The 25232-nt window shown below is 47.8% G+C and overlaps 1 protein-coding gene across 1 annotated transcript; it reads left to right on the top strand.

Annotated features, from left to right (window-relative positions):
• Nucleotides 1–491: 491 nt before the first annotated feature.
• On the top strand, nt 492–23299 carry VCP (valosin containing protein). Its single transcript, XM_061376550.1, has 17 exons — nt 492–647; nt 6039–6150; nt 6522–6694; nt 9748–9890; nt 10874–11004; nt 12646–12777; nt 13149–13251; nt 14987–15120; nt 15364–15499; nt 16529–16641; nt 17286–17450; nt 17554–17676; nt 18731–18943; nt 20150–20458; nt 21431–21586; nt 21822–21976; nt 22844–23299. The coding sequence occupies exons 1-17, from the start codon at nt 631–633 to the stop codon at nt 22947–22949; spliced, it is 2421 nt and encodes an 806-aa protein (XP_061232534.1). The 5' UTR covers nt 492–630; the 3' UTR covers nt 22950–23299.
• Nucleotides 23300–25232: the final 1933 nt, after the last annotated feature.

The raw sequence follows: 25232 nt of genomic DNA, 5'->3' as shown, positions 1-25232 counted from the left end.
CACAAGAAGAAGTTAGCGCTGCCACGACAACCTCCTCTCTGCGGTCCCCGCACCACGCTCAGCATCCCCCTGCGCCCTCCTCCCGCTCTTTATGATTGGCTACTCCTCTGCCGCCCGCCTCCCTTTCCTTGGCCACTGGCCAGTCGCGAGGCGCGATTCATCCCGGACAGCAGTGGAGGCGGGACTTCGCCCTAGTAAGGATTTTGCCATTGGTGGATTCTTGCCATTGGCTGCCCGGCCCGTGTTGCTAGGTAGAATGGACACAGCGGGCGTGGCGCTGCGATTGGCTGACGGGTGTGACGATTGGGGAGGGGAAACGACAGGGGCGGGGTGCAGGAGGAGAGCGCTCTTTCCCTTTTTCTCCTCGTCCTCGCCCCTTCGGTCCCTCCCATTGGCTGAGGCGCTGGCCGGGCGGAATTTCCGATTGGTCCGCGCACACTGTTGCTAGGCAGGCGAGGCGGCGCGCGGCTGAGCGGGGCGGTGCTCCCCCTTCCGATGAGTCGCCGCTGAGGTTCAGTCATCGCCGACAGGCCGGAGCCGCCGCCGCAGCCAGCCCGACCCCCGCCGCGCGCCACCCGTCCTGACGAGCCGCCGCCGCCCGCCTCCCCTCGCCCCTTCCCCCTCAGCACCATGGCCTCGGGATCCGAGTAAGTGCGGGTTGTCCGCCCGCCCGCCGGCAGGCCGCGGCCTAGGCCTCTCCGCCACGGCGCTGGGCCCGGTCCGGCCTAGCTCGCGTTACCTCGCCTCTGAGCGGTGCAGCCCGGGCCCGCTCCGTCCCACAGCCACGCTGTGTCATGCAGGCCCCGAGCAGGCGGAGGCGGTGCCGGGAGGGGGATGGGCAGCTCCCGGCTGGGCCTCCCCGGGAAGTGTCGAGTCATGGGGCTGGGGTGGGGGCGAGGCGAGGCCTGGCCTGGCCTCCCACTGGGCCTGGGCCGTGTTTCCTCACGGGGCCGCCGGCCTCCTGTGCCCCGGCAGGGCCCGTTCCGTCCCGCCAGCGCTAGGCCTTAGCCAGGGAGGGCTTTGTCTTCATGCCCTGGAGCGGCTGCCGGGGCAGCGAGGAGGGGAAAGGCATGTCCCGGCCTCCACCCCGCAGCGGCCCTCGGGCCGGAGCTAACGAGTGACTTGGCATGAGCAGAGGCAGACATGTTGTGGTCGCTGTGGCAGCTGAGGCAATCGGCTATATTTTCATCTCCGGTGTCTTGCTTCACTCTGTTTTCAGTTCCAGGGTGAGGATCATCTTTCGTCCTCCTCAAAAACCATTTGAGTAACAGTGGTCTCTTGGATCCCAGCCCATGTGTGTGAACCACTTCACTACCCCGTGAGAGAAGTGGAAATAGAGCCTAAAGATGAATTTCCCAAATCCAGGAATACTTGGAAGTAACTTTTGGCCTTGCCAGAGGCACTTTTGGTCTCTTTAGTGTCCCTTGTTTATGTTCTCCTTTTCGTTTGCAACTCCTAAAATTTAGACCTTCTATGTTCCAACAAGAGGTGCCAAGAATTCAGTGTCTTTGGTAAAACTTGTGATGGAAGTGATCCTCTCAGGGGCAGTTTTGCAGTGAGCGAGGTGAACAGTGTCATTAAAAATTAATTTCTACTCGAGCAAACTTCTGACTACACAGGAACCAAAAAAAAATTTCCCCAACTGGAAACCAGTTACTTTTAATTGCCGTTTTTTGGGTCAGTGCTGCTGGCAGCCATCTTGCTGTACTGAGGCCCAGCATGGCGAGTAGCATTTCAAGAGCTAAGAGAGTGTGGTTTCCAAAGGGATTCTTGTTTTCATGTGCCTGTCTGCCTGAAACAGTGTTTGAGAACTTGGCATCTGAAGCAGGGGTATGAACTCAGCACTTGGTTGTCATGAGCTGTTCCAGTAAGCAGCTGCAATCATAGATACCTCACTCGTTTGCTTCCATAGATAAAATGTTTCATGTGTATTTTGAGGGGGTTTAATTCCTACCTGGGGAAAGCAGATCTGCCTGTAAAATGGATGCTCAGGGGTGTAAGAAGCCTCAGACTGGTTTTATCTCGGAAGTAAGTTGATGAGGACATTGATAAAAAGGCACACAAGCGTGCAGAAGGCCTGACTCTTTTCACTTTCATTACTGCAGCTGGAATCACTTTGAGTCAGTGACTTTTTGCTATATTTTTAGCACAGACTTGCAGGAACAACTTGTTTCCTCAGTATAAGTAGAGCTGTGGAGGTTGGTAGTTGTTTTTGAGAAGAACCACTAACTGATAACTACTTTATGCTCTTGCTCTTCATGCCACCTACCATAATGCATAGCTGCTGGGCATTATCACATGCTGAGCAAGGGGAGCTGTGACATAGATAAAAGCTATGAATTGATATTAAGTTGTAACAAGTTCCCTCACCCTTCTCCTTTGTCAAATGGGGCTGTTGTGACTGCTCTGAGAGAGAAAAAGGGAATGAGGATGTGAATGGGCATCCCATCAAATTTGCTTCAGTTTTATTCGTGGCTTATTCTTCGTATGCAAGTTTGGCCATTAGCTGTGCCATTATGGCACAGGGGCAGGCTTGATACAGGCTTTAAATTTCCTTTTAATTCCAAAACGCTCTAAAACTATGTTTTGTGTTTGGTTTATCTCTTTGTTGAGTCAGTGAAAGAAAGGAGCAAGAGTGAAAGTGTGTGAGGGAGCTGACCTAAGGGGCGAGTAAAGGAGATGATCTGGAGGATTTACATCACTCTCTGACAGGAAGCTCATTGAGGAGCTGTAAAAACTACCTGGGTTAGCTGTCTGTCCTGCCATTTGCTGAAGTTTACCAGCACGCATAGGAAAGTTGGCAGGCGAGAGCCTCAGCCCATGCCTTGGGCTTTCCGGCTTGGTGTTCCAGTTCATGCTCTCCTTTGCTGGTGGTGGGTGTCTGGGATTCTCTGAGGATGGTTGAGGTGCACAGGTATATTTTGCTCTGTCATTTCAGTTACACACTGGAATATGTAACTCTTTGTGAAAGCACAAGGAACCCCCAGGAGAGATGCAGTGAGGGCAAATAATTATAATAGTCATACTCTAAAATTGCTCCTGGAACATAAGCAGTGTTTGTCTCTCAAAGTCTGTCAGAGGAATAGCATCACTCTGCTCTGTAGCTGACATGAAATGTCGTAACACCTGTGTTTCTTTGCCTGCAGAGCTCTCGGGTCAGAAAGCTGAAGCTGACCTTGCACATGTAGATGCCTACATCTGAGACCTGTGTTCCATTTTTAATGCGTCCAAGCTTTTCGATTGCTCTAAGTGCAGTGATGTACTGACAACATTGATCCAGCCCTTGCTTCTTACTTAGGAAACTGTAGATTAAGTTCTTCAGTACTAAAACTTTTCTTCTCCCATTTAGCAGAACCATGTGGACCTCTTGCTGTGCTCTTCAGTGGTGTTGCATATCTGAAGGTGCCTAAACTTTCTTTCCAGATTCATACAGCTTTCTGTTTATGGACAGTTTTGGTCCAGAAACTTCCACTTGCTGCCCAGTTCTTCTTCCATTTATGTTTATCTGTCCCATACTGTTTTTCAGACTGCCTGGCAGTGACTGCATCCCATGGGACAGACACTCAGTTTCAAGGAGAGTTTATGTAGCCAAACTCTGGCAGTGGTTTTCTTATCAACAGGCCTTTGGATCCACATCTTGTGTGCAGAGGGGTATGAGTTACATGCACACTTTCAATAGGCTAAACAGGAGTATTGTTTCTTTCTGTTGTCGCTTAGGTAAAGTTCTGAAATCTTTGTGCTAAATTAATTTTCTATGGCCAGGAACTAATGCTGAGGCAAGGTCCTTACTAGTAGGTTGTTTGGTTTAAGCACTGATTTAACCACAAGATCCTCTCTTGGCTCGACAGTGTATTGTTTCAGTTTTCTTACTGCTTGCTCAGTTTTCCTGGAAATCCCAGACTTTTTAGGACTCTACTAAGACCACATGGTATGTTGAAGATGAAATTCATGAGCTCCTTCCACAGTGTATCCAGCAGCCTGTTTTGTGTCTTCTTGGGTTTGGAGATTTATCTGTTAACATCTTACGTTGAAGGGGATGGATGTTAATGGCTTAAATCTTGTGCCCTTTCAATGAAGACAGGAAAAAGGTGACTTTCACAGTGCTGGCAGTCCACAAAACACATGTTTTGCAACTACTCCTTTTGTTGACTAAAAATAACATTGCCTGTCATTTGCAACGTATTTCCCATGCTACCAGGGCTTACGTGAAGCTTGAAAACTTCTTGGAAGCAAGCTGTCTGCCTTCCAAGGCTTGCTTGGTGGTGTTCCCCTTTTTACATGTAAGAGAAAGGACCCAATAGCGTACAGCCAGTCTTGGAAAAACCTCTGCTCTGAGGAGTGGGGGGGCCTGGGGTAACATTACAGGGTACATATGTCACCCCTCTGTGATAGACTTCTAAAAATGCAGTGAGTGTGCCAAGTGACACACTGCTGCCACGGTCTGTCTTCTGCCACTTACAGTCAAGGCTTGATTTCTTTTGGTTATTTTGTCCTTAACAGAGTGAAATCATAGAGCGATAGAATGGTTAGGGTTGGAAAGGACCCCCCTGTCATGGGCAGGGACACCTCACACTAAACCATGTCACCCAAGGCTCTGTCCAACCTGGCCTTGAACACTACCAGGGATGGAGCATTCACACCTTCCTTGAGCAACCCATTCCAGTGCTCACCACCCCCACAGTAAAGAACTTCTTCCTTATATCCAATCTAAACTTCCCCTGTTTAAGTTTTAACCCATCACCCCTTGTCCTGTCACTACAATCGCTAATGAAGAGTCCCTCCCCACATCCCTATAGCCCCCCTTCAGATAGTGGACGGCTGCTATGAGGTCTCCATGCAGCTTCTCCAGGCTGAACAGCCCCAACTTTCTCAGCCTGTCTTCATACAGGAGGTGCTTCAGTCCCCTGATCATCCCCGTGGCCTCCTCTGGACTTGTTCCAACAGTTCCATGTCCTTTTTATGTTGAGGACACCAGAACTGCACACAATACTCCAAGTGAGGTCTCACGAGAGCAGAGTAGAAGGGCAGGATCACCTCCTTTGACCTGCTGGTCACACTCCTTTTGATGCAGCCATAGTGTCGACACCATTGTCCACAAAGCTTCCTTCTCTTTGCTGGTGCTTTCTTCTTGCTTAGAACAAAGCCAGACTTCATTTTTTTTGTCAGAATCAAACCAAATTGCAAAGTTTTCTGGACTGACCCTAGGCACTGGCACACCTGGAATACTTGGAGAAAGCAGTCAGGCATGCACCAAGAGAGGTTACAACAGTCCACCACTGTTGTGGGTGGCTGAAGGGCAGCTTCCAAGGGAATCGATTGGTTCGAATTCATATTTATTCCATAGAGGAATTTATTTTCTGTATTAGATTTTGAAGGAAAATACTCAATTTGCCTTTCTTCCATTTCCTTGCTGTTTGGTTTGCTCCATTTTGTTAAGGGGGGATCTGTTGTATTTCTTGTGGCATACTGGGCTGGAGCTTGCAATGACTTCTGTGAAGGTATCATGGAAAGGTGCTTACCTTCTATAAAATAAAGAAGCCCCCATTTTGAATATTTCTACTGGCTTGCTAGGTTTAACTAATAAGCCTCAACAGGGTAAACTCTTAACAACTCTTCCTGTTAGGGGAGCTGCAGCATTATCCTTTAATTCCCCTATTTATCTGGGATTTGACACCAAATAGACTTGAACTTTTGTCTTGGTAGCAGCGATTACATGTGACTCCAGATGAGCTTGACTAATTCTTTAAAGCAAAACATCTTGCAGTCAGCAACATTTCACTGACCACTGCTGTTCAGAGATAGTTTCGTAGCTATTTCCATTTGAGGCTACTGAAGTAGTTATATTTACTGACACAAAATACTGTGCTTTGAACTCCTTCAGCAGGTGCCTGGGAAAATGTTTACCTTTGGCTGAAAGTGTAGTTTACAAAAGTCAAGGTAACAAAGAAGCCTGTAGAAAATGGAGATGAAAACAGGTGGAGGGTGGAAAGGGGACAGCATTTATCACTCAGACTCATAACTTCTGTTTTCTTTACCAGTTCTAAAGCAGATGACTTATCGACCGCAATTCTGAAGCAGAAGAACAGGCCCAATCGGTTAATTGTTGATGAAGCCATCAATGAAGACAACAGTGTTGTGTCACTGTCCCAGGTGCGTCATCTGTAAGAGCAAAGCATTTAATCTGGTAATTTGCAAGCTGTTGCTGTGTATTGGCTTGAAAAGTAATTTTGCAACGTGAGTCTGAGTATTTGTGTCAGCAGCTGCAGCTGTGGTATGTATGGGGTGGGTCTTGTCTTGTTTCCTCATGCTCTTCCATGGTAAAAGTATTTTTTGATCTCAGATTGTGGAATTCAGTAAAACTTGCTTCCAGGATTGACGGTTGACCACCTGAGCAGGAGTTGGTCCTTGTGGATTTAGTATTATTGTTCCCAAGATGTTACTCTCCAAAATCAAGTAACTCCTTCAACTGCTTGAAATCTTTTTTTGTCAAAAGCTTTTGCTAATTCTGTCACTATTTACAGGCAAAAATGGATGAATTGCAGCTGTTCAGAGGAGACACTGTTCTGCTAAAAGGAAAGAAGAGGAGAGAAGCAGTCTGCATTGTTCTCTCGGATGATACCTGCTCAGATGAGAAGATTCGTATGAACAGGGTTGTTCGCAACAACCTGAGAGTGCGCCTGGGTGATGTGATCAGGTAAGGATTTGCTTGCTAATCCTTGCCTGTCCTGGATTACCTGAGTGATCTGTGTGGTGGTTCTGAACTGACTGAGTCAGCAGTAGAGTCAGGGTCTGCAGGAAGTTCTCTTACATCTTCCAGGGGAGATCACAGAAATGTTTGCAAGATCATACAATCACAGAATGGTTAGGGTTGGAAAGGACCTTAAAATCATCCAGTTCCAACCCCGGTACCATGGGCAGGGACACCTCACACTGAACCACGTCACCCAACACTCTGTCCAGCCTGGCCTTGAACACTGCCGGGGATGAAGCATTCACCACTTCCTTAGGCAGCCCACTCCAGTGCATTATCAGCCTCACAGTAAAGAACTTCTTCCTTATATCTAAACTTACCCTGCTTAAGTTTGAGCCCATTAGCTCCTGTACTACCACTACAATCCCTAATGAAGAGTCTTTCCCCAGAATCCTTGTAGGCCCCCTTCAGGTACTGGAAGGCTGTTGTGAGGTCTCCATGCAGCTTCTCTTCTGCAGGCTGAACAGCCCCAACTTTCTCAGCCTATATTCAAATGGGAGGTGCTCCAGTCCCCTGATAATCCTCATGGCCTCCTCTGGACTTGTTCCAACAGTTCCATGTCCTTTTTATGTTGAGGACACCAGAACTGCACACAGTACTCCAAGTGGGTTCTCACGAGAGCAAAGAGGCAGGATCACCTCCTTCGACCTGCTGGTCACGCTCCTTTTGATGCAGCCCAGGATACAGTTGGCTTTTTGGGCTGTGACCACACACTGAAGCTGGCTCATGTTCATTTTCTCTTTGACCAGCACCCTCAAGTCCTTCTCCACAGGGCTGCTCTGAATCTCTTCTCTGCCAAACCTGTCCCAGGTGTAGGGCCTTGCACTTGGCATGGTTAAACTTCATAAGGTTGTCATCAGCCCACCTCACAAGCGTGTCAGGGTCCCTCTGGATGGCGTTCCTTCCCTCCAGCGTATCAACCGAACCACACAGCTTGGTGTCATCGGCAATCTTGCTGAGGGCGCACTCAATCCCACTGTCCATGTCACAGACAAAGATGTTGAACAAGACCGGTCCCAACACTGATCCCTGAGGAACACCACTCATTACAGGTCTCCAGGTGGGCTTTGAGCCATTGACCACAGCTCTTTGTGTGCGGCCATCCAGCCAGTTCTTTATCCACTGAGTGGTCCATTCATCAAATTGATGTCTCTCCAATTTAGAGGCAAGGATGTCGTGTGGGACAGTGTCGAGCGCTTTGCACAAATCCAGGTAGACAGTGTCAGCTGCTCTACCCCTGTCCATCAGTTCCATAGCTGCATCATAGAAGGCCACCAAATTCGATAAAGGATCTCTCTTTAAGTGTTTCTGCTGTATGCATATTCAGATTAATATTATCAAATTATTCTGAAGATTCTTGAAGTCTCTTTAGGACCCTCATAAGCTCAGGTCCTGTTACTAAACAGAGTTGTTCCTTTATCCCACTGCTGTCACATCCCAAATTCACATTGTTAGGTGAACTTGCAAACATTTCTTGTCTAACTTTTTCGTGTCCACAGTGTTAACTGTGGAAGGCATTAAGCAGCACTGTAGTTTATCTTGTAGTATCTGTGGCAAACAGAAGTTAAAATGTGTGCTAGAAATGAGTGACAAAAGCATGCAACAGTCAAATAGCCAGGTTAAAAATCCTCGAAGGGTGTTTATATTCCAGTTTTCCATGGAAAATGTTTGTATTCCAGTTCCATGAGAATGTCTCATGTGTTCTGGGAGAATTGAAGCCTGGTTTCTGACAGTACGCTTTCTGAGGCAATCTCTGGAATAACCTTTAAATGCAAGATGTGTTTCATATAAACTTTGTAGAGGGAAAAAATGAGGCTGTTCCACCCATCCCTCTACTAGTAGAAAATGAAAGTTTTAAACACCACTGTAGTTGGAACAGAACAGTGCTTTGTGCCAGTCTGGATTTAAAATTAAGGTGAATCTTTACTTAACCTCATGCAAGGTAACTGTTGGAGTGACTTGTGACAGTTCAGCCTGTGTTCTCCCCTCCTCTGCTGAGGCTGTGTCCGTGTACTTCTCAGCCTCCCAAATCTGTTACCAATTGTCTTAAATTCATTGTGGGGGTGAGAAAATTTTAACACTTCTTGACCTCAAAGTTTTTCTTGCCAATCTCTTAACTGCTTTAGTGTGTTAGTTTCTGTGGTTTGTTTTTTGCCAAAATCCATACTCATGCGCTAATAACTTCCTGCTTGTAGTCTGCCTTTTCCTTTACCCTTCTGCTGTGTCCTCTGTATAAAGCATGTGGTAGAAGAATCCAGTAAAAGTCTTTAACAAGACTCACATACGATGAGGTGCATTTTCAGCTGAAGTTCCACATAGGCTCTTACTAGCTGGCAAAGCCAGTTTGAGCTCTCTGCCACAGCCTGATACTCTGTTGTCTTAGGCTGCAAAGTAATAACTGCAGTGTTTATTTAAGAAGGAGGGAGGGGCCTTCAGACTTTTAAGCTAAATGTCAGCCTCTGTAAAATGTGGCAGACACCTGGCTGCCCCTGGCTGGTGCTGCAGGAGCCCTTGCTCAGAATCAGAGTTGTTGGCCACAGGGGCTCTGCTGTCTGTCAGAAATTGGAGAGAGGCAGGAGGAAAGAACTGCTTCCAGCTCCCTTTTCCCTTGCAGCCGGTTCAGGAGTAGCTTGTTGTTGAAAAAAAAGTTAGCTTGCGACTCTTAGAGTTCTTTAGGGTGGATTAGTAACTTGTAAATGTGCCATGGAGATAACAATGAGGACTACAGGAGAGCAGAAGGGTCAGAAAAAAGTAGGAAACTCCCCAGTGGTCTTGGTTAAGGTTAAGAAGAGTGAAGGAAAGCATGTGTTGTGAAGGCTGGCTCTTGATTGGTATGTTTTTTGCATAGTTAGCATTGAAATGTTCTTATGCAGGTGGGAAATCTCATCAGGGCTTTGGAAGTTCTTTCAGGTTTTTGTACTGGCTGGGGAAGGGCATCACTGATGTTTCCAGACTGCCAGCGTGATGTGGCTAACTGGAGTTTCCTTCTGTTGCAGCATCCAGCCTTGCCCAGATGTGAAATACGGCAAACGTATCCATGTGCTGCCAATTGATGACACTGTGGAAGGGATCACGGGGAACTTGTTTGAAGTCTATCTCAAGCCGTACTTCCTGGAAGCATACAGACCCATCAGGAAAGGTAATAATGCCTGTTACTGAAGTCCTGATGGTGGTGAGTGTGAGCTAGTCTTGAGACTGAATAAAAAGACTTTCTATCTGCTCATACAGATCTCTCTGAAGCATTAGACTGACATCTGTAGAGTGAGATTTTGCTGGTGCTGATTTAATTTTTCTGGTCTTCAGAAGAAATGGTGATTGCTGCTGCTGTGTGGCCGAGTAACTTGATAGTTCTGGGGGAGGTTTGTGCTACATGAGATTGGAGAACATGAGAAAAGGCTCAGGTAGAACTCAGGAGAAAATCTCATTAAACTAAGTGGCTACCACGTGATGGAACTGGAGAGTTCCTTCCATAGAATTGGGGATTTGTTTGGATGTACCAGTTGGCACCCTGATTAAATTCATTTCTTCAGAGTAATTTAATCATTAATAGGGAGACCATGCAGAAATCCAGATACACTTTTGGAGCTGTGCTAGCAGCACTTCTGCTGGTACAAGAGGTCCTAATACACTGTTGCACAAGTTGAAGTTAATCCAGTTTCTATACCCCAGCTTAGTGAGGAGCAATAATGCAGTATTATATCATTCTACTTTTGGAGATAACCAGCTGTAACTAGTAAAAACTAATTATCCAACTTCAAAATGTTTGGTTTTGTGTTTTGGTTTTTTTTTTTGTTAGGACTCTGTTTCAGAAATATTAAATTGAAACTGATTGAAAAAGAAATGTGATTCCTTGCCTTTGTACTGTGTATTTAGGCAGCATTCTATTCTATTGTTTGCTTGGTTTGTTTGTTACTGGAGGAAATTTGAGAACTTTAACTGCTGTGGATCTAAACTGTGCCTGGATCATCACAGTACATGCGGCTCTGGAGTTCAAAATGCAGAGCATGCCAGCAGCCTATGCCTGTAACCCCCTTCCCTGTCCTCTGGCACTGCTGGTAGTATAAGGGTGGACTTTTTACAGATGTCTGTTGAAGCAGGCTACTGAAGTATGGGGTTTTACAGGTGACATCTTCCTGGTACGTGGAGGGATGCGTGCAGTGGAGTTCAAAGTGGTGGAGACAGACCCAAGTCCGTACTGCATAGTGGCTCCAGACACAGTGATCCATTGTGAAGGAGATCCCATCAAACGAGAGGTGAGCAGACTCCTGCCACGCAGTTCTACTACTGACTCCCCTCTGTCTAGAATCTGTGACCGTTCTTGAGAGAAGCAGTGTTTGTGGTTCCTGTTTTGGCATATTGTTATTGAATATATTAGAAACTCTGGTTTCGATAGATATGCTGCTGCTGAAGGTAGTCAGAGAAATGTATTTTCAGTGTCCTCCTTCATATGCTGAGGTAGCATCACTGTGTAGGTTTGCTGAAGAGATGCCATACTTTGGCAGCAGCTGGTTTTGCATTTGCTTCCAGGTATCTCATGCTGGAGTTAAATCTTTGAATTCCAGAGTTCCCTTGATGCATAGAAGGGAGAGCTTACAATGCTGCTAAATTCCATGTGAAAAGAAAGCAATTAGTGCTTTTTCAGTGATAAATTTGAAATCCCCATGATTGACACTTTTTAAGGTGTCTAGCCTTGAGTGTACCAAGCTTAAGACAGCCTGAGTTATCTTGTCTGTCAGGTCTTAGCCACCTTGCTGTTACACAATAAAAAATCTCAGAGAAATGAGCTAAGGTGGTTGTATACTTCATAAAAGTAAGTGTGTTTTTACCACCTGCACATCAGGGTGAGGGCTGGTTTGTAGTTAGCTGCCTTATGAAAAAATTGACCTCCATGTGACACCTGTGAGCCTGCATCTGGACACCCCCATGAGTTGAGTTAGAGTTCTTCATGACACAGCGGAGACACTTAGAAGAAAGTTCAGCCAAGGCCACCAAAGTGATAAGGGGCTGGAGGCCAGAATGAATGAGGAGAGGCTGGGAGAGTGGGATGATGCAGCCTGGAGAAAGGAAGACAAAGGGATAAAACTGCCTGATGTGAAAGGTAGATGACCAGGCTGTTGTAAGAATTGTGCCCAGGTAGTGGGTCAAGAGAAATTCCCAGTAGATACCAGGGAAAAGGTTTCCCCCAACCCTGGAGCAGGGCCCAGGATGGGCAGGAATCTCCAAACTTGGGGACCTTTGGTGTTAGAGAAAGCAGGATGCTGAGTGACCTGCTTGAGGTAGGAGTTCCCATTTGTATGTCTTGGACTGAGCCCCTCTGAGATTCTAGGCTGCCTTATTTTATTATTTTTAGTATGACCTAATGTTACAGATACATGGGGCCAACAGAGATCTGGACAGCCAAATGAGTGACTACTGTAGAGCTTTACTGGAAGAGTTGGTTACAGTTGCTCTTATCCGAATGTCTGGATCATAACATTCTCAATCAGTCCTAAAAGACAACACTACATCTGAGAACTGCATGGCAGCTTGAGTGTGTCAAGTAGTTAGAGGTATCACAGCTTAAGGAATATATGTTTTTTATACTGAGCTTCACAGTCTTTACTAGTGACATCAGAGGGTCACAGAGCTTGTTTTGTGCTGGAGTCTGTAAGGAATCTGGCAGTAGAGTCTGTTATTCAAGGTACATACAGGCAGTTCCCTCTGTAGGTCTGGGAAGGCAGAGCTAAAATACAACTGGAGAAAACACCAGGAAGACTTGAAAGTCTTTCTGGATCTTGAGGATCTCAAGACAGCACAGAAACGCCTACAAGCAAAAACCCAGACTCCTGGCTTCTGTGGCCTGGGAGGGGTTCTTGAACTATTGTTTTCACTCAGATATACTTCCTTCCTGGTAGGATGAAGAGGAGTCACTGAATGAAGTGGGCTATGATGACATTGGTGGCTGCAGGAAGCAGCTGGCTCAAATCAAAGAGATGGTGGAGCTTCCCCTCCGACACCCTGCGCTCTTCAAGGCCATAGGGGTGAAGGTAGGTTCCTCTTGATGTCAGAGGCTTGTGAGGCATTGGTGTGGAAATAAATAATTGGTGAGGGCTTTTTTTTTTGTTTTTTAATGCTTGTATTAGAAAATTATTTCCTTACGTGTTCTGGACATATGTACTGGCAGCTTGTAAAGTGGAGCGATGCTTTGAATCAGTGCTGTCAGTTACTGGCAAGATTTTTGTTTGTGTGTCATGCAGAGTAGAAAGGGTGTTGATGAGCAATGCTGGGATGGCAGCTGTTGCATGAGTTTGCATCACAATTTTGGACTGGCTTTATCAAATGCTTACAATTGCACTGTGAAGCTACTTACACATTGAAGTACTAGCTCACCACTGAAGTCCTTTGCCTTTGTCCTCAGCCTCCACGTGGGATCCTGCTGTATGGTCCTCCTGGCACTGGTAAAACACTGATTGCCCGAGCTGTGGCCAATGAAACAGGAGCTTTCTTCTTCCTGATCAACGGTAAGTTTTGTGGCTGATTTGGCCCCAGATCTGCTATGTGCTCATGCGTCTATCTTGTGGTAATGAATAGTGTCAGTAGGGCTCATAGAGCCATGTTGTCTCTCTGACATCCTTCCTTACCTCTTCCAAGTGTCTGGAAACATCTGTAGTGGCACTTCCCTTAAGCTCGATTGTGTTGTGTCAACGTGTTTGAAAGTTAGCTTTGGACTTGGAGTCTGTCTGTCTGGGTGTTCATTTATGTTGATGAGGACAGAGCTGGGAGTGAAGCGCTGAGGTTATTCTGAGTGTATGGGGTCCAGATCTGTTGCTGCCACTACGTTCCATTCAGAAAAGAAGTGGGTCTGCTGTGGATTACTTTCATCTCAAGTAAAGCACAAGATCTGTTTTGTTTCATGTATCATCAACTGGGGAGAGCTTCCCTGGAAGCTATAATGAGTACCTTAGGACTTAGCTACAAGTGGCAGAATCCGCTGTCAGTAGCTCTCTCCCAAACCAGCTGGGATGGTTGCTGATTGTGTCCAGTAAGGACTGAATTCCTCGCTTCTTTTACAGTCAGTGCTGGAATAACTGAACATTTGAACTTAAGGTGTACTCCTTTTCTTTTCTGATTTCAGTCACACAGACCCATGAAGGTGATAGCAAAGGAGTGTGTAGCGCAGCATGGAAGTAGGGAAGTGACTTCCTTTGTATCTCGAGACAGCAGATGTAAATGGGCTTGTTTTAACCATATGTCGCCCTTGTCATATACTTCCTGAAGTGTGGAAGCTGTCACTGAATGCTAATGAGCCAGCCGTTTCTTTAGGCACTTTTACTCCTGTTGCATAATAAAAATAGCATTGTTGGAGTTAGTGGTGGGTTCTGTCTGCTGATCCCAAGCCTGGAGCTGTTGTAGACAGAGCTGGTGAATTACCTGTAATGGTACTCTTAGTACTGGTGGCTTTGCCAGGCTTCCGTCAGCTAGCAGCTTTGTGCTCCTGAAGGTCAGGTTTCTTTCTCTTGGGTCCTTTAGAAACATACTTTGATGACACTCTCATCAGCATGGTGGGAGAATCTGTAAAAACAGAATAAATCTGTAAGCCTGCACTATTGTTCAGCAGTTGTAGGAGATCTCAGGGGAATATGTCCTTCCTTGGGAGTTGATGCTTACACATTCTTAGGGTTTTATTTTTTATTTATCCTCTGAGAGGAGATGGGGTTTATTGTTAGTTTTGGTTGTTTTTTTCTTTTTTGTTGGTTTTGTTGGGTTTTTTTAAAATCATTTATAGGATTTTACAGAGGTATATATATATATATATATCTATCTATCTGTGTGATATAAGCTAAAGGCAGCTTCAGTATCTAGAGCTTTTTCCTTCCCTACTGTGACAGTTTATCACCATATAATTTGATTGCTTCTCTTGCAAGCTAGGACTGGCATTAACAGTGTGCGGTGTCTCACTGCAGAGAAGCTCACCAAGTGTGAAAATAGGGTAAGGAAAGAGGCAGGTAAAGGTAGCTCATTGACTAGCGCTGCATTCTGTTAGAGTAAACTGAAAGCATCAGAATAATTATAGAAGGTAATTCTGCACGCTGTTTTTGCCTGTTCAGCTGCAAATTTAGTGAACTCCGTTGATAGTATTTGCTTTGGCTTGAAATATAGATTGTCCCATGTGAAAGTTGTACCAAGAAAGACTGAGCTCTGTGTCTTGAGGCTGGCTGCCCTTCTTCTGGGTGCCACAGTGCTGCTATTTTTCAGGTCCTGAGATCATGAGCAAGCTGGCTGGTGAGTCTGAGAGCAACCTGAGAAAAGCCTTTGAAGAAGCAGAGAAGAACGCTCCTGCTATCATCTTCATTGATGAACTGGACGCCATTGCTCCTAAGAGAGAGAAGGTAAAGAAAACCTGAAGGAGGTAAAGTAGTACCTCCATTTTGATAGGAGCTGTCATGAATCCCTGCATTTGACTGCAGGGTAAAGCAGTATTTAACTTAACCCCTGATTTCAGTTGGACATGAGAAGAATCGAATATAGTTCTATAAAAGCTCATGACTCATATCTGTCCACTCTGGTGCCATACTAGCTCCTGTGCTGTGTTGTAGAGCTTTTGATCTAAGCACTGCTTTCTCTCCCCATAGACCCATGGAGAGGTGGAACGTCGCATAGTGTCTCAGCTGTTGACTCTTATGGATGGACTGAAGCAGAGAGCACATGTGATTGTCATGGCAGCTACCAACAGACCGAACAGCATTGACCCAGCACTCAGGCGATTCGGTAACCACAGCTGCAGTGCCTGTCCTGTACATCATACACTTTGTTACAGCCTGTGCTTCAAGGGCTTTGGAAGGATTAAGCAGAAATTAATGCTAAACATCTTCCATATGTTACATAAACTATTGACTTGCCTCCAGCTGCTTGCTTGAAATCCAATTCTAGGCTTCCAGCCTTTGGTATCATTTTTCATGCCATATTAGGGTAGAAATCTGTAGGAAGAAAACCCACTTTGAAGAGAAAAAGTATGTTAGCCTCTCTTCAGTGAACCTATTTGAGGACATACTGAAGGATTAAATGCTAATGGGGATGTTCATGCCTTCGGTTGCAGAAGGTTCTGAAATGTCTGATTCTGTTACTGATAAGAAGTCCATTTCTGAAGTCCAAGTTTTCAGAACTTTGCATTGTGAATTAATGTCTGGTGTCAGAGCAGTTGGTAAGGTCTGTACTAGCAAACAAGTAAGTGTGCGGGGGGAAACGGCCTCTTAAATGTGTAGTGAGCCATTTGAATGCATAGCTATGGCTAGAGGAAAATGATAGTGGAGGTACCTGACTTAATATCGTAGTTGATACCTGGGTTTCCCAGCTCTTCAGACACTGGGACTACTTGTACTTCTGTGAAAGCTTTGAAAAATAGAATTTCTTGGTATTTGTGTATTTTTGTGATGAGGACACAAAGGTAGTAATAAACACAAATGAGTCATGGTACATTGGTTGAGGAAGGCATATTTTCGTGAAAATGAAGCTTAGAAAAAGTTACTAAACCAGCAATGCTCAGTGTTACATAATCTTGAACTCTAGTTGATAAGTAGTCTCACTTTCCCTACATGTCCAAAGCCTTTCCTCCTTCTCTGATCTGACTCTGCTGTCTACTGTGCTGACAGATGCTGCAGAGAAACCCAAAAGTCTGGCATTTTCTGAAATGGTATGTTTGTGGCTTGCCATCGTGTTGTTCAGTCAGAGGAAGGCAGCAGCTGCAGCTCTTCTAGTTTGCAGAATCAGCAGCTCAACATCATGTTTTGTATTCCCCAGGTCGTTTTGACAGAGAGGTAGATATTGGTATCCCAGATGCCACCGGGCGCCTGGAGATCCTGCAGATCCACACAAAAAATATGAAGCTGGCTGATGATGTGGATCTGGAGCAGGTGAGTAGTGAGCTATTGGGAAAGCTTGTCTCTGCAGACAGGTGCTCCTGATGCTCTCTTTTATAGTTGAGCAGTTGTTAAGGTTTTGATCACACAACTGGAGTTGCTCACTTAGGACAGCATGACACTGTGTAAGCGTGTGATCTCTGGGCTTCCTCCTAACCAGTTTACCAGTGACCAGAAATCATCGCTCACTATTATGATTAAGTGAAACTAATATGTGTCAGTTCACTGTGGACATGCCATACCACTGTTCTCCTGGATTTTTTTGCTGGCACATTCCCTTTTAAAGTAAAACAAGCTCACACAGAGCTGGGTGAGCATTGTGGTGGCATTGGATACCACATGTAAACTGGATGGTTCCTGTCATCTCTGTCCTGAATGAAGAACTGCAGTCCTCTGGGTTAACGTTCTGCAAGCCACCTGAATTCCAGTTGCAGCTTTGATCTCAAGTAAGAGGCGGAACAGGAGTGTCTTTCCCTGTTAAATATGTGGTAGCACTTGTCTTGAATCTGCAGCAAAGTACTGATGTTGGTGTCCTGCATAGCTTTGTTGCACTTCCCAGCGGGTGACCAGAGTATGCATTGCACTTGCAGTGCACTTGCTTGTATCCCTGTGAGTCATAGTCAGTGCTCTGCTTTCAGGTGGCAAACGAGACCCATGGCCATGTTGGTGCTGACTTGGCTGCTCTTTGCTCAGAAGCTGCTCTTCAGGCTATCAGAAAGAAGATGGATCTCATAGATCTTGAAGATGAAACAATCGATGCTGAAGTGATGAACTCCCTGGCTGTGACGATGGATGACTTCAGGGTAATGTGCCGTTCTCTTTGGCGTGCAATGTCTTAATTGCTTATCTGAAGCAAGTGAATGTAAACTATCAGCATTCATATAATGCTGTTTCTTCTAACAACAGTGGGCTCTGAGCCAGAGCAATCCTTCAGCTCTTCGGGAGACTGTGGTGGAGGTGCCACAAGTTACCTGGGAAGATATTGGTGGTCTAGAAGATGTAAAGAGAGAACTCCAGGAGCTTGTGCAGGTAAGGGTTTCCAGCAGATTTTTGCTTAGCATTCTTGAAAGAGCATAACAAGATCCAGTTCTTCAGATTCCCATTTGGACTGTGAACAGGATAAGTGCACAGGTTTTTATGGTATTTGGACTAAAAATATCATGCTGTCCATCTTGGTGAACTTGGAGAGGAAGACGCTGGGAAACAGCATCAGGCTTTCCTTACCTGAGTCTCCTATGTCGCCTTGGGTATGTGTTGTGTTCTATGCAGAAACAGCAGCAGTTCTGCTTCTCTTAAGTGGAGATCAGCAGTGCGACCACTGCTGAGAATCCTTTCAAGGGCTGGCTTTATGTGCCAGAAAATGGATGAAGATCCTTATACAGAGAGCCTCTGAAGGGCTTCTCATTGGCATTACCACAGGTACAGGTGAGAAATAATTGTGAAGCCTTCTATGAAGGGAAAGACTGGGACAGAAAGTCGTGAATGAGCTGTAGAAACTCCTGGGGGCTCTATTGGGGTGGTATGGGCTTGATACATTCCTGCTTTCAGTTGGCCCTGTAGGAACATCCTGTCTGTGAATAAAAGAATCTTAATTTTCAGCCTAATTTTCCGATGTTGAAATAGTCACCTGCCTCTGACCTCGTTGCTGAGGATAAATGCTCACATAATACACCTTGCCTGTCTCTGGAGAGCAGAGTGAATAGGGTAGATAATGAGATGTTCCCTTTTGCTTCTGTGGGGCAGAGAGAAGTTGGGATTAAGTTGGAAAACTACCTGAACTGGTATTTAGTTCCTAAGAGGTGAATAGGTTGTTTAAGGCAGCTTTCTAATTTAGCTGTGGTGCTTTTCAAACCAGCTTCAGTTTAAAGACTCCAGCAGACAGGATCTTTTATTTAACCCACCAGAAATCTTCCTGGTAGGAGGAGAAACAAAACTGACCTACAGAAAGATGTCCTTGCCTATGTCAGAGGCATCGGACTAGATGACCTTTGAAAGTCCCTCCCCACCAAAACCATTCTGTGGTTCTAAAATACAGGCCTATTCTGCTTCATGAGAAGTTTTTGTTTGTTTTGATCTCGTTCAGTATCCTGTGGAGCATCCAGACAAGTTCCTCAAATTTGGCATGACCCCATCGAAAGGGGTTCTGTTCTACGGGCCACCAGGCTGTGGTAAGACACTGCTGGCCAAAGCCATTGCCAATGAGTGCCAGGCAAACTTCATCTCCATCAAGGGGCCGGAATTGCTCACCATGTGGTTTGGTGAGTCTGAAGCCAACGTGCGTGAGATCTTTGACAAGGTGAGTGCTGCTTCTGCTCGCTGTGCTGTGTTTGTGCTCACGTACCCCTGTTTCTGCTGCATCTGTCGTACTGGCCTGGTGGTTGGTTGTGTCTTTTGTGTTTTCCCCACTTGCACTGAGAGCAGGAGCTGCTTTCCTGCTGTTAGGGAATTAATCCTCTTCAGCAACATAGCTAATTTGCACTTGTTCTCTGGTTGCAGTTTGCATCTGTTGTTACAGGACGATGGATGCTCCAGTGCCCTAGCAGTGAGGCCAGTGTTAGGATGGCGCAGGATACCCTCTGCACCCCTGAGAATTTACCTTAACACCTCTTTAGCTGTCACCACCTAAAGATCTGCAAAATACCCTGTGGGTTCTTGTCCTGCAGTAGACATGGCTTAGGAAGGAGCTCCCTCCTGCCCAGTGCCCTGTAATTAGAGTCACCTCCTGTCCCAGAAGGTATCAGCATGGTATATCTTGGGAGTCTTTGCCCATGTAGCAAGGGAAGGTGCTGCCAGGACAAAGTAGAACTGAGAGTGAGAGAGAACATTTTAGGGGACCTCAGAGGCAATCTAGTCCAGCTGTTTGTCCAGAGCAGGGAGATAACTTGGGAATTTGATCAGGTTGCTCAGGGCCTCGTGTTCTGAGCACGTGCTAAGGGTGGAGAATCCCTGATGTCTCTGGACCTGCATGCTAATGTTTGAGCTCTCAGTGTGAAGAATTTCCTTATGTCTAGCTGGAGTTTTCTTTGCAGCAGTTTGTGCTGGTGGGCTTTCATCTTTTCACTGCACATCTTGAAGAAAAATCTGAGTTTTCCTTATAACTACCTATAAGGTAGCTGAAGACAGTTATTGGGTTTCCCCCTTCCATTGGATATAACTCACCTGCCGATACCGGAGTGCCTGAATAGCCAGCTGACATCCCCAGGTCTTGCAGGGGCAGGTTGGCTCCAGCTTTCCCTCTGGTCATCAGAGTTATCACACTTCTGCCGGGCTCACCACACACCCAGCTGTGGGGAAATTCAGCTTGTGTTTCAGGAGAGTCTGACTGAGGGTTTGTGTGACAAGAGACTGTTCTAGAGCAGCTCCTCCAAGCTCTTCTTGCTGCAGCAGTGCTCTCATATTCCTCTTAGGTACTTGTGTGGTAGGGTAGGCATAGTCTGAAGTCATTGTGCTCCTTGCTGGGTGTTATTAACACGGACTAATCGTTCCATTTTGCTTTTTGCAGGCCCGCCAAGCAGCTCCTTGTGTGCTCTTCTTTGATGAGCTGGACTCCATCGCAAAGGCTCGAGGTGGGAACATCGGTGATGGTGGTGGTGCCGCAGACCGTGTCATCAACCAGATCCTGACAGAGATGGATGGCATGTCCACCAAGAAGAACGTCTTCATCATCGGTGCCACCAACCGGCCGGACATCATTGACCCAGCCATCCTGCGCCCCGGCCGTCTGGATCAGCTCATCTACATCCCTCTGCCTGATGAGAAGTCCCGGGTGGCTATTCTTAAAGCCAACCTGAGGAAATCACCAGTTGCTAAGGTAGGACCTGCCCCCTGGCCATGTCTGGCTTTGGGTTTGCTGTGTGCTGCACATGTCTCTCACAAGCTGGGGGCAGAGCTGAGGGTTGGGGGCCACTCCAAGTGGTACTTGGTACAACTGGAAAACCTCCAGTTCCTTAAGGATGGAAATGAAGAGGTAGAGGGAGGCTTGAGTTCTGAAGTGTCCGTGTGTACATGCAGCAGGTCTTTGTCACAAGGTGGAGTTCTGCCCACCGTGCAGTAATAGGAAGGCCTGTACAGCGAGACAAAGCAAGAAAAAGATACAGCAAGAAAAGATTCCTGCAGTCTGAAAAAAACATAAATGTAGAATATTTACTGGGGGTGGGAAATGGAAATTGGAGAGGAACCGCTGCAGTTAGTTATTGCTGAAGTCAATCATAGGCGAGAGCTGTGTCCCTTGCCTGGGGCGGAGGCAATAATGTAGCTGATAGTTAGTCATAGAAAAGCAAATGTCCAGTGAGAACTCAAGCTTTTTTATGTGAAGCTTACCTTTCTAGGTTCTGTTGAGAAGAAAAGCTTCAAAGGAGATTGCTGTACTACCCCTTCAGTTGAGGGGAAGGAGGAGGAGATCCCTTCATAGAATAGTTAGGGTTGGAAAGGACCTCAGGATCATCTAGTTCCAACCCCCTGCCATGGGCACGGGTGCCTCACACCATTGTCTTGGTCTGTTGTGCTCTGCTTTGATTTCCAGTCCAGCAGTGTTTGTTTGACTCCTTATTCTGAGACCCAATAGCCTGAATCCACAAGAGCAGAGGCATTTACGGAGGCACTGTGAATTCTTGGCGGGTGGGTGCCTGCCTTTGTGTGCAGTTAACTGCTCCCCTAAACAAGAAACTGAACAGCTGATCTTTCTAGGATTGCCCAGAGTTAAGGCAGCACCTTGATACCATGGGGCCTGAAGACACCTCTATCTGTAAGGTGCTAAGGAGGGACATCCTGTTTTTTTCTGTAGGATGTAGACCTGGATTTCCTCGCTAAGATGACAAACGGCTTTTCGGGAGCCGATCTGACAGAGATTTGCCAGCGTGCCTGCAAACTGGCCATCCGCGAGTCCATCGAGAGCGAGATCAGGCGGGAACGTGAGAGGCAGACCAACCCCTCTGCCATGGTGAGTGGGGCCCTGAGCTCTTCCTGCTCACCTGAGCGAGGTGTGAGGGGTTCCTCCCTCATGCTTGTGCTCTGGGGGGCAGACCTGCAGCACCTTGGTCTTGTCTTGTGGGAGGTTGAGGCTCTCCTGGACCGCTTCATGGTCAGAGGCCCTCTCCAGCCCCCTGCCCTGATATGGGTGTTGTGGCCTCCTGGCCCAGAGGGAGGCTGTCCATGGACCCTCTGTCCTGCTGCAGGAAGTGGAGGAGGACGACCCTGTTCCCGAGATCCGCCGGGATCACTTTGAGGAAGCGATGCGCTTCGCCCGCCGCTCGGTCAGTGACAACGACATCAGGAAATACGAGATGTTTGCACAGACCCTACAGCAGAGCCGTGGCTTTGGCAGCTTCAGGTAACCCCTGGGGAGAGCCCCAGAGCAGAGCAGTGAGGCAGCTTGCAGCTGGGCTCTGGGCAGCAAACCTCTCTTCTACCGCACTTCCCCATTCTCCCCAGCATGCACAGCAGAGAGCACACTGTGGCTGTGCTGGAGATCCACTGTAGCTGCTCTGTTAGTGCTCCTGAGGCTCATTAACCTGTTTTGATAGAATCCTAGAATGATTTAGGTTGAAAGGGACCTTAAAGCTCATCGAGTTCCAACCCATGCCACAGGCAGGGACACCTTCCCCTAGAGCAGCTTGCTCCAAGCCCCTGTGTCCAACCTGGCCTTGAACACTGCCAGGGATGGGGCAGCCACAGCTTCTCTGGGCACCCTGTGCCAGCGCCTCAGCACCCTCACAGGGAAGAACTTGTCCCTTATATCTAACCTAAATCTACCTCTGTCAGGTTAACCCCATTCCCCTTGTCCTGTTCCTACCTGCCCTTGTCAAAAGCCCCTCTCCAGATTTCCTACAGGCTCCTTTAGGTATTGGAAGACTGTGATTAGCAGAGGTGCTCTGGCCCTCTGATCATCTTCGTGGCCTCCTTTGAACTCAAGCATGTCCATATCACACTTGTGTTGGGGGCCTCAGAGCTGAATGCAAGACTCCAGGTGGGGTCTCACACGAGCAGAGCAGAGGGTCCGAATCACCTCCCTTGGACACAGGCAACAGGCAGCAGCTCCGTGAGCCTTTTGCATGACCTGCCCTAAGGCTCCATCCCATTTCCATTTGGGGGTGTCCTAATTGACATGGGGTGTTGGCGTGGAGGGAGGCATGGTGCTGAGCTGTGAGGAGGCTTCTGAACAGGATCTATTCTCTTCCCTTTGCACCGCTGCACACAGGTTCCCATCCGGTAACCAGGGTGGTGCTGGTCCCAGCCAAGGCACGGGAGGTGGCAGCGGGAGCAACGTGTACAGTGAAGACAATGACGACGATCTCTATGCTTAACTCGCTGTCCTCGGTGGACCAAACTGCAAATCAGGCCACGTTGTACAGGGGAAAATCCAATGTTAAATGGACTCTTGGCTTCTTCCATTCCTCAGTCAGAACAGTGTAGCTGCGCGTCAGACTTTGTACAGAGGATGTTTTCTGCAGACACAGATCCAGACCGTTGTTCAGTCGGGAGGCAGACAGTGCATTAACAAGGAGGGGAACTGACTTAATTTCTGAGAAATTTCTGTTCTAGTTTATGTGGCAGAATCAGCAGCTTTAGCAAAGGGTACAACGCTAGCCTGTATAAAAAAAAAAAAAAAAAATCACAAAAAAGCACCATAAAAATAATAAAAAAATAATAAAAACTCCCACAAAACTCCACCCAGGCCCCAGCCCTTCCTTTGTGTGGTGCTGGGGCTGTCTGCAAACCCACCCCTGTCTCTCTACTGTGGTGGAGCCCATCTGTGTGCACCCGCTCCCTGCTGCCCCCAGGCTTGCTCTTCCTTTTAACACCCATTAGCAGAAGGAATCGCTTTGGAAGCAGCATCTGTGCTCTGGCTGCAAGCACTGAGTATGAGAGCCTGGCTGCAGGTACCTGGTGTGTCCTCTGTGCTGGTCCTGAGCAGAGTTGCTGCTTTGGCTCCTCTGCAGCAAAGGGCTTCAGCAAGTCCCGTCTTGTCCACCCTGGCTGAGGGCAGCACGAGGGGCACCGGGGCTCTCATAGAATCAGCATGGGGAAGGGCTTAAAGGTACAGCTCTTCCCAGCACTGCCAAGGTCACCATTAAACCATGGCATGGAGGGTCCCATCTGCATGGTTTGTGAACGCTTCCAGGGATGCTGATTCCACCCCTGCCCTGGGCAGCCTGTTCCAATGCCTGGGCATCCTTTGAGGAAGGAGTTGTTCCTGATGGATGTCCCATCTAAACCTCCCCTGGTGCAGCTTGAGGCTGTTTCCACTTACCCTGTCACTTGTTTCTAGGGAGAAGAGACCAACCCCACCTCACTCCATTCCCTTTCAGGCAGTTGTAGAGAGTGGTGAGATCCCCCTGAGCCTTCTCCAGACTAAACCCCCCAGGTCCCTCAGCATTCCCCATCACACCTGTGCTCCAGGCCCTTCTCTGGTCCCACTCCAGCACCTCAATGTCCCTCCTGTAGTGAGGGGCTCAGAGCTGAACACAGGATTCGAGGTGCAGCCTCAGCAGTGCCCAGTGCACGGGGATGATCCTGGCCCTGCTGCCACACTATTGCTGGTACAGGCCAGGATGCTGTTGGCTGCCTGGGCACAAGCTGGCTTATGTGGCACCGCTGTGGTTAGGGTAGAGGGGAGCTTCAGCACATCCCCTGCATCCCCTTGCGTTTCTGGGGCCAGCCAGCCCCGTGTTGTGCCCCAGACTCGGGAGCTGGGCTCTGCTTATGGCTCTTCCATTCCACTTCCACCTCAGTGCATTGCTCCATGGCTCGTTTCCCTTCTCTGAAGGATGTGCCACTGCCGTCCTTGTTTGTGTTTCATGGGAGACAATTGGCTCTGTGCACAGGAGCAGGGTGGGGAGGCTGCATCCAGCCAGCCCTGAGCCTCTTTGGGGCAGCGTCTATGGGATGCACAGAGCAGTGCATCCACAGCGCTCTTGGCTTTCAGGGGTGGGAGGACCTGAGGGTGTCTGCGAAGGGATAAACACAGGTGGGGTGGCAGAAGGTGACCCCAAGCCTTGGGGCTGAGCCGGGAAGGAGAGCGCCCAGGTGGCAGAAGCTCCTGGCCCAGAGCCTGCTCCATCCAACCAGAGGGCAGAGCAGTGTCTGGATGGGGCTACCCACGAGAGGGGGCTTGCGTGTGGCAGTGGGGAGAAAAGAGTGGAATTGGGAGCACCGTGTTTAAATAGCGCCTCTGTGCTGGGGCGGAGGCTGGGCAGCCCCCGGGGAGGGTGCTCTGACCTACTTCAGAGCTCTGCTGTCCTCACACCACCTCTGCCTGAGAAGACACTGCTGCTCGCTGCGGGGGACTGACTCCAGCCATCGGCTATGGGGCAGCAGGGATGGGGATGGGGATGGGGATGGGGGTCTGGTGCCACCCTTCCCTGCACCAGCCCGTGCGGGACTGATTGGAAACTTGCACCTCAAGGGCTGCTTCCTGTTCCCACCAGATGCTGCCGCTGCTCCACCAGTGCAACCCCAGAAGATGCAGCTCCAGTTGGATGAGCTGGGAACCAGGCGCTTCCCAGCCACCCGGGAAGGGGAAGCTGCTGCTCTGCGCCCTGCAAGAGCTCCTCAGGACTCCCCATTGCAGCGAGTGGCCTCTTGTC

This window comes from Neopsephotus bourkii, unplaced genomic scaffold (assembly GCF_033783945.1).
Source record: "Neopsephotus bourkii isolate Nb327-2 ecotype Australia unplaced genomic scaffold, CSIRO-AGI_Nbou_v1 NB_1721, whole genome shotgun sequence".
Taxonomy (NCBI): Eukaryota; Metazoa; Chordata; class Aves; order Psittaciformes; family Psittacidae; genus Neopsephotus; species Neopsephotus bourkii.
Note: the sequence above shows the minus strand (reverse complement) of the source record. Positions and strands in the feature narration are given on the sequence as shown.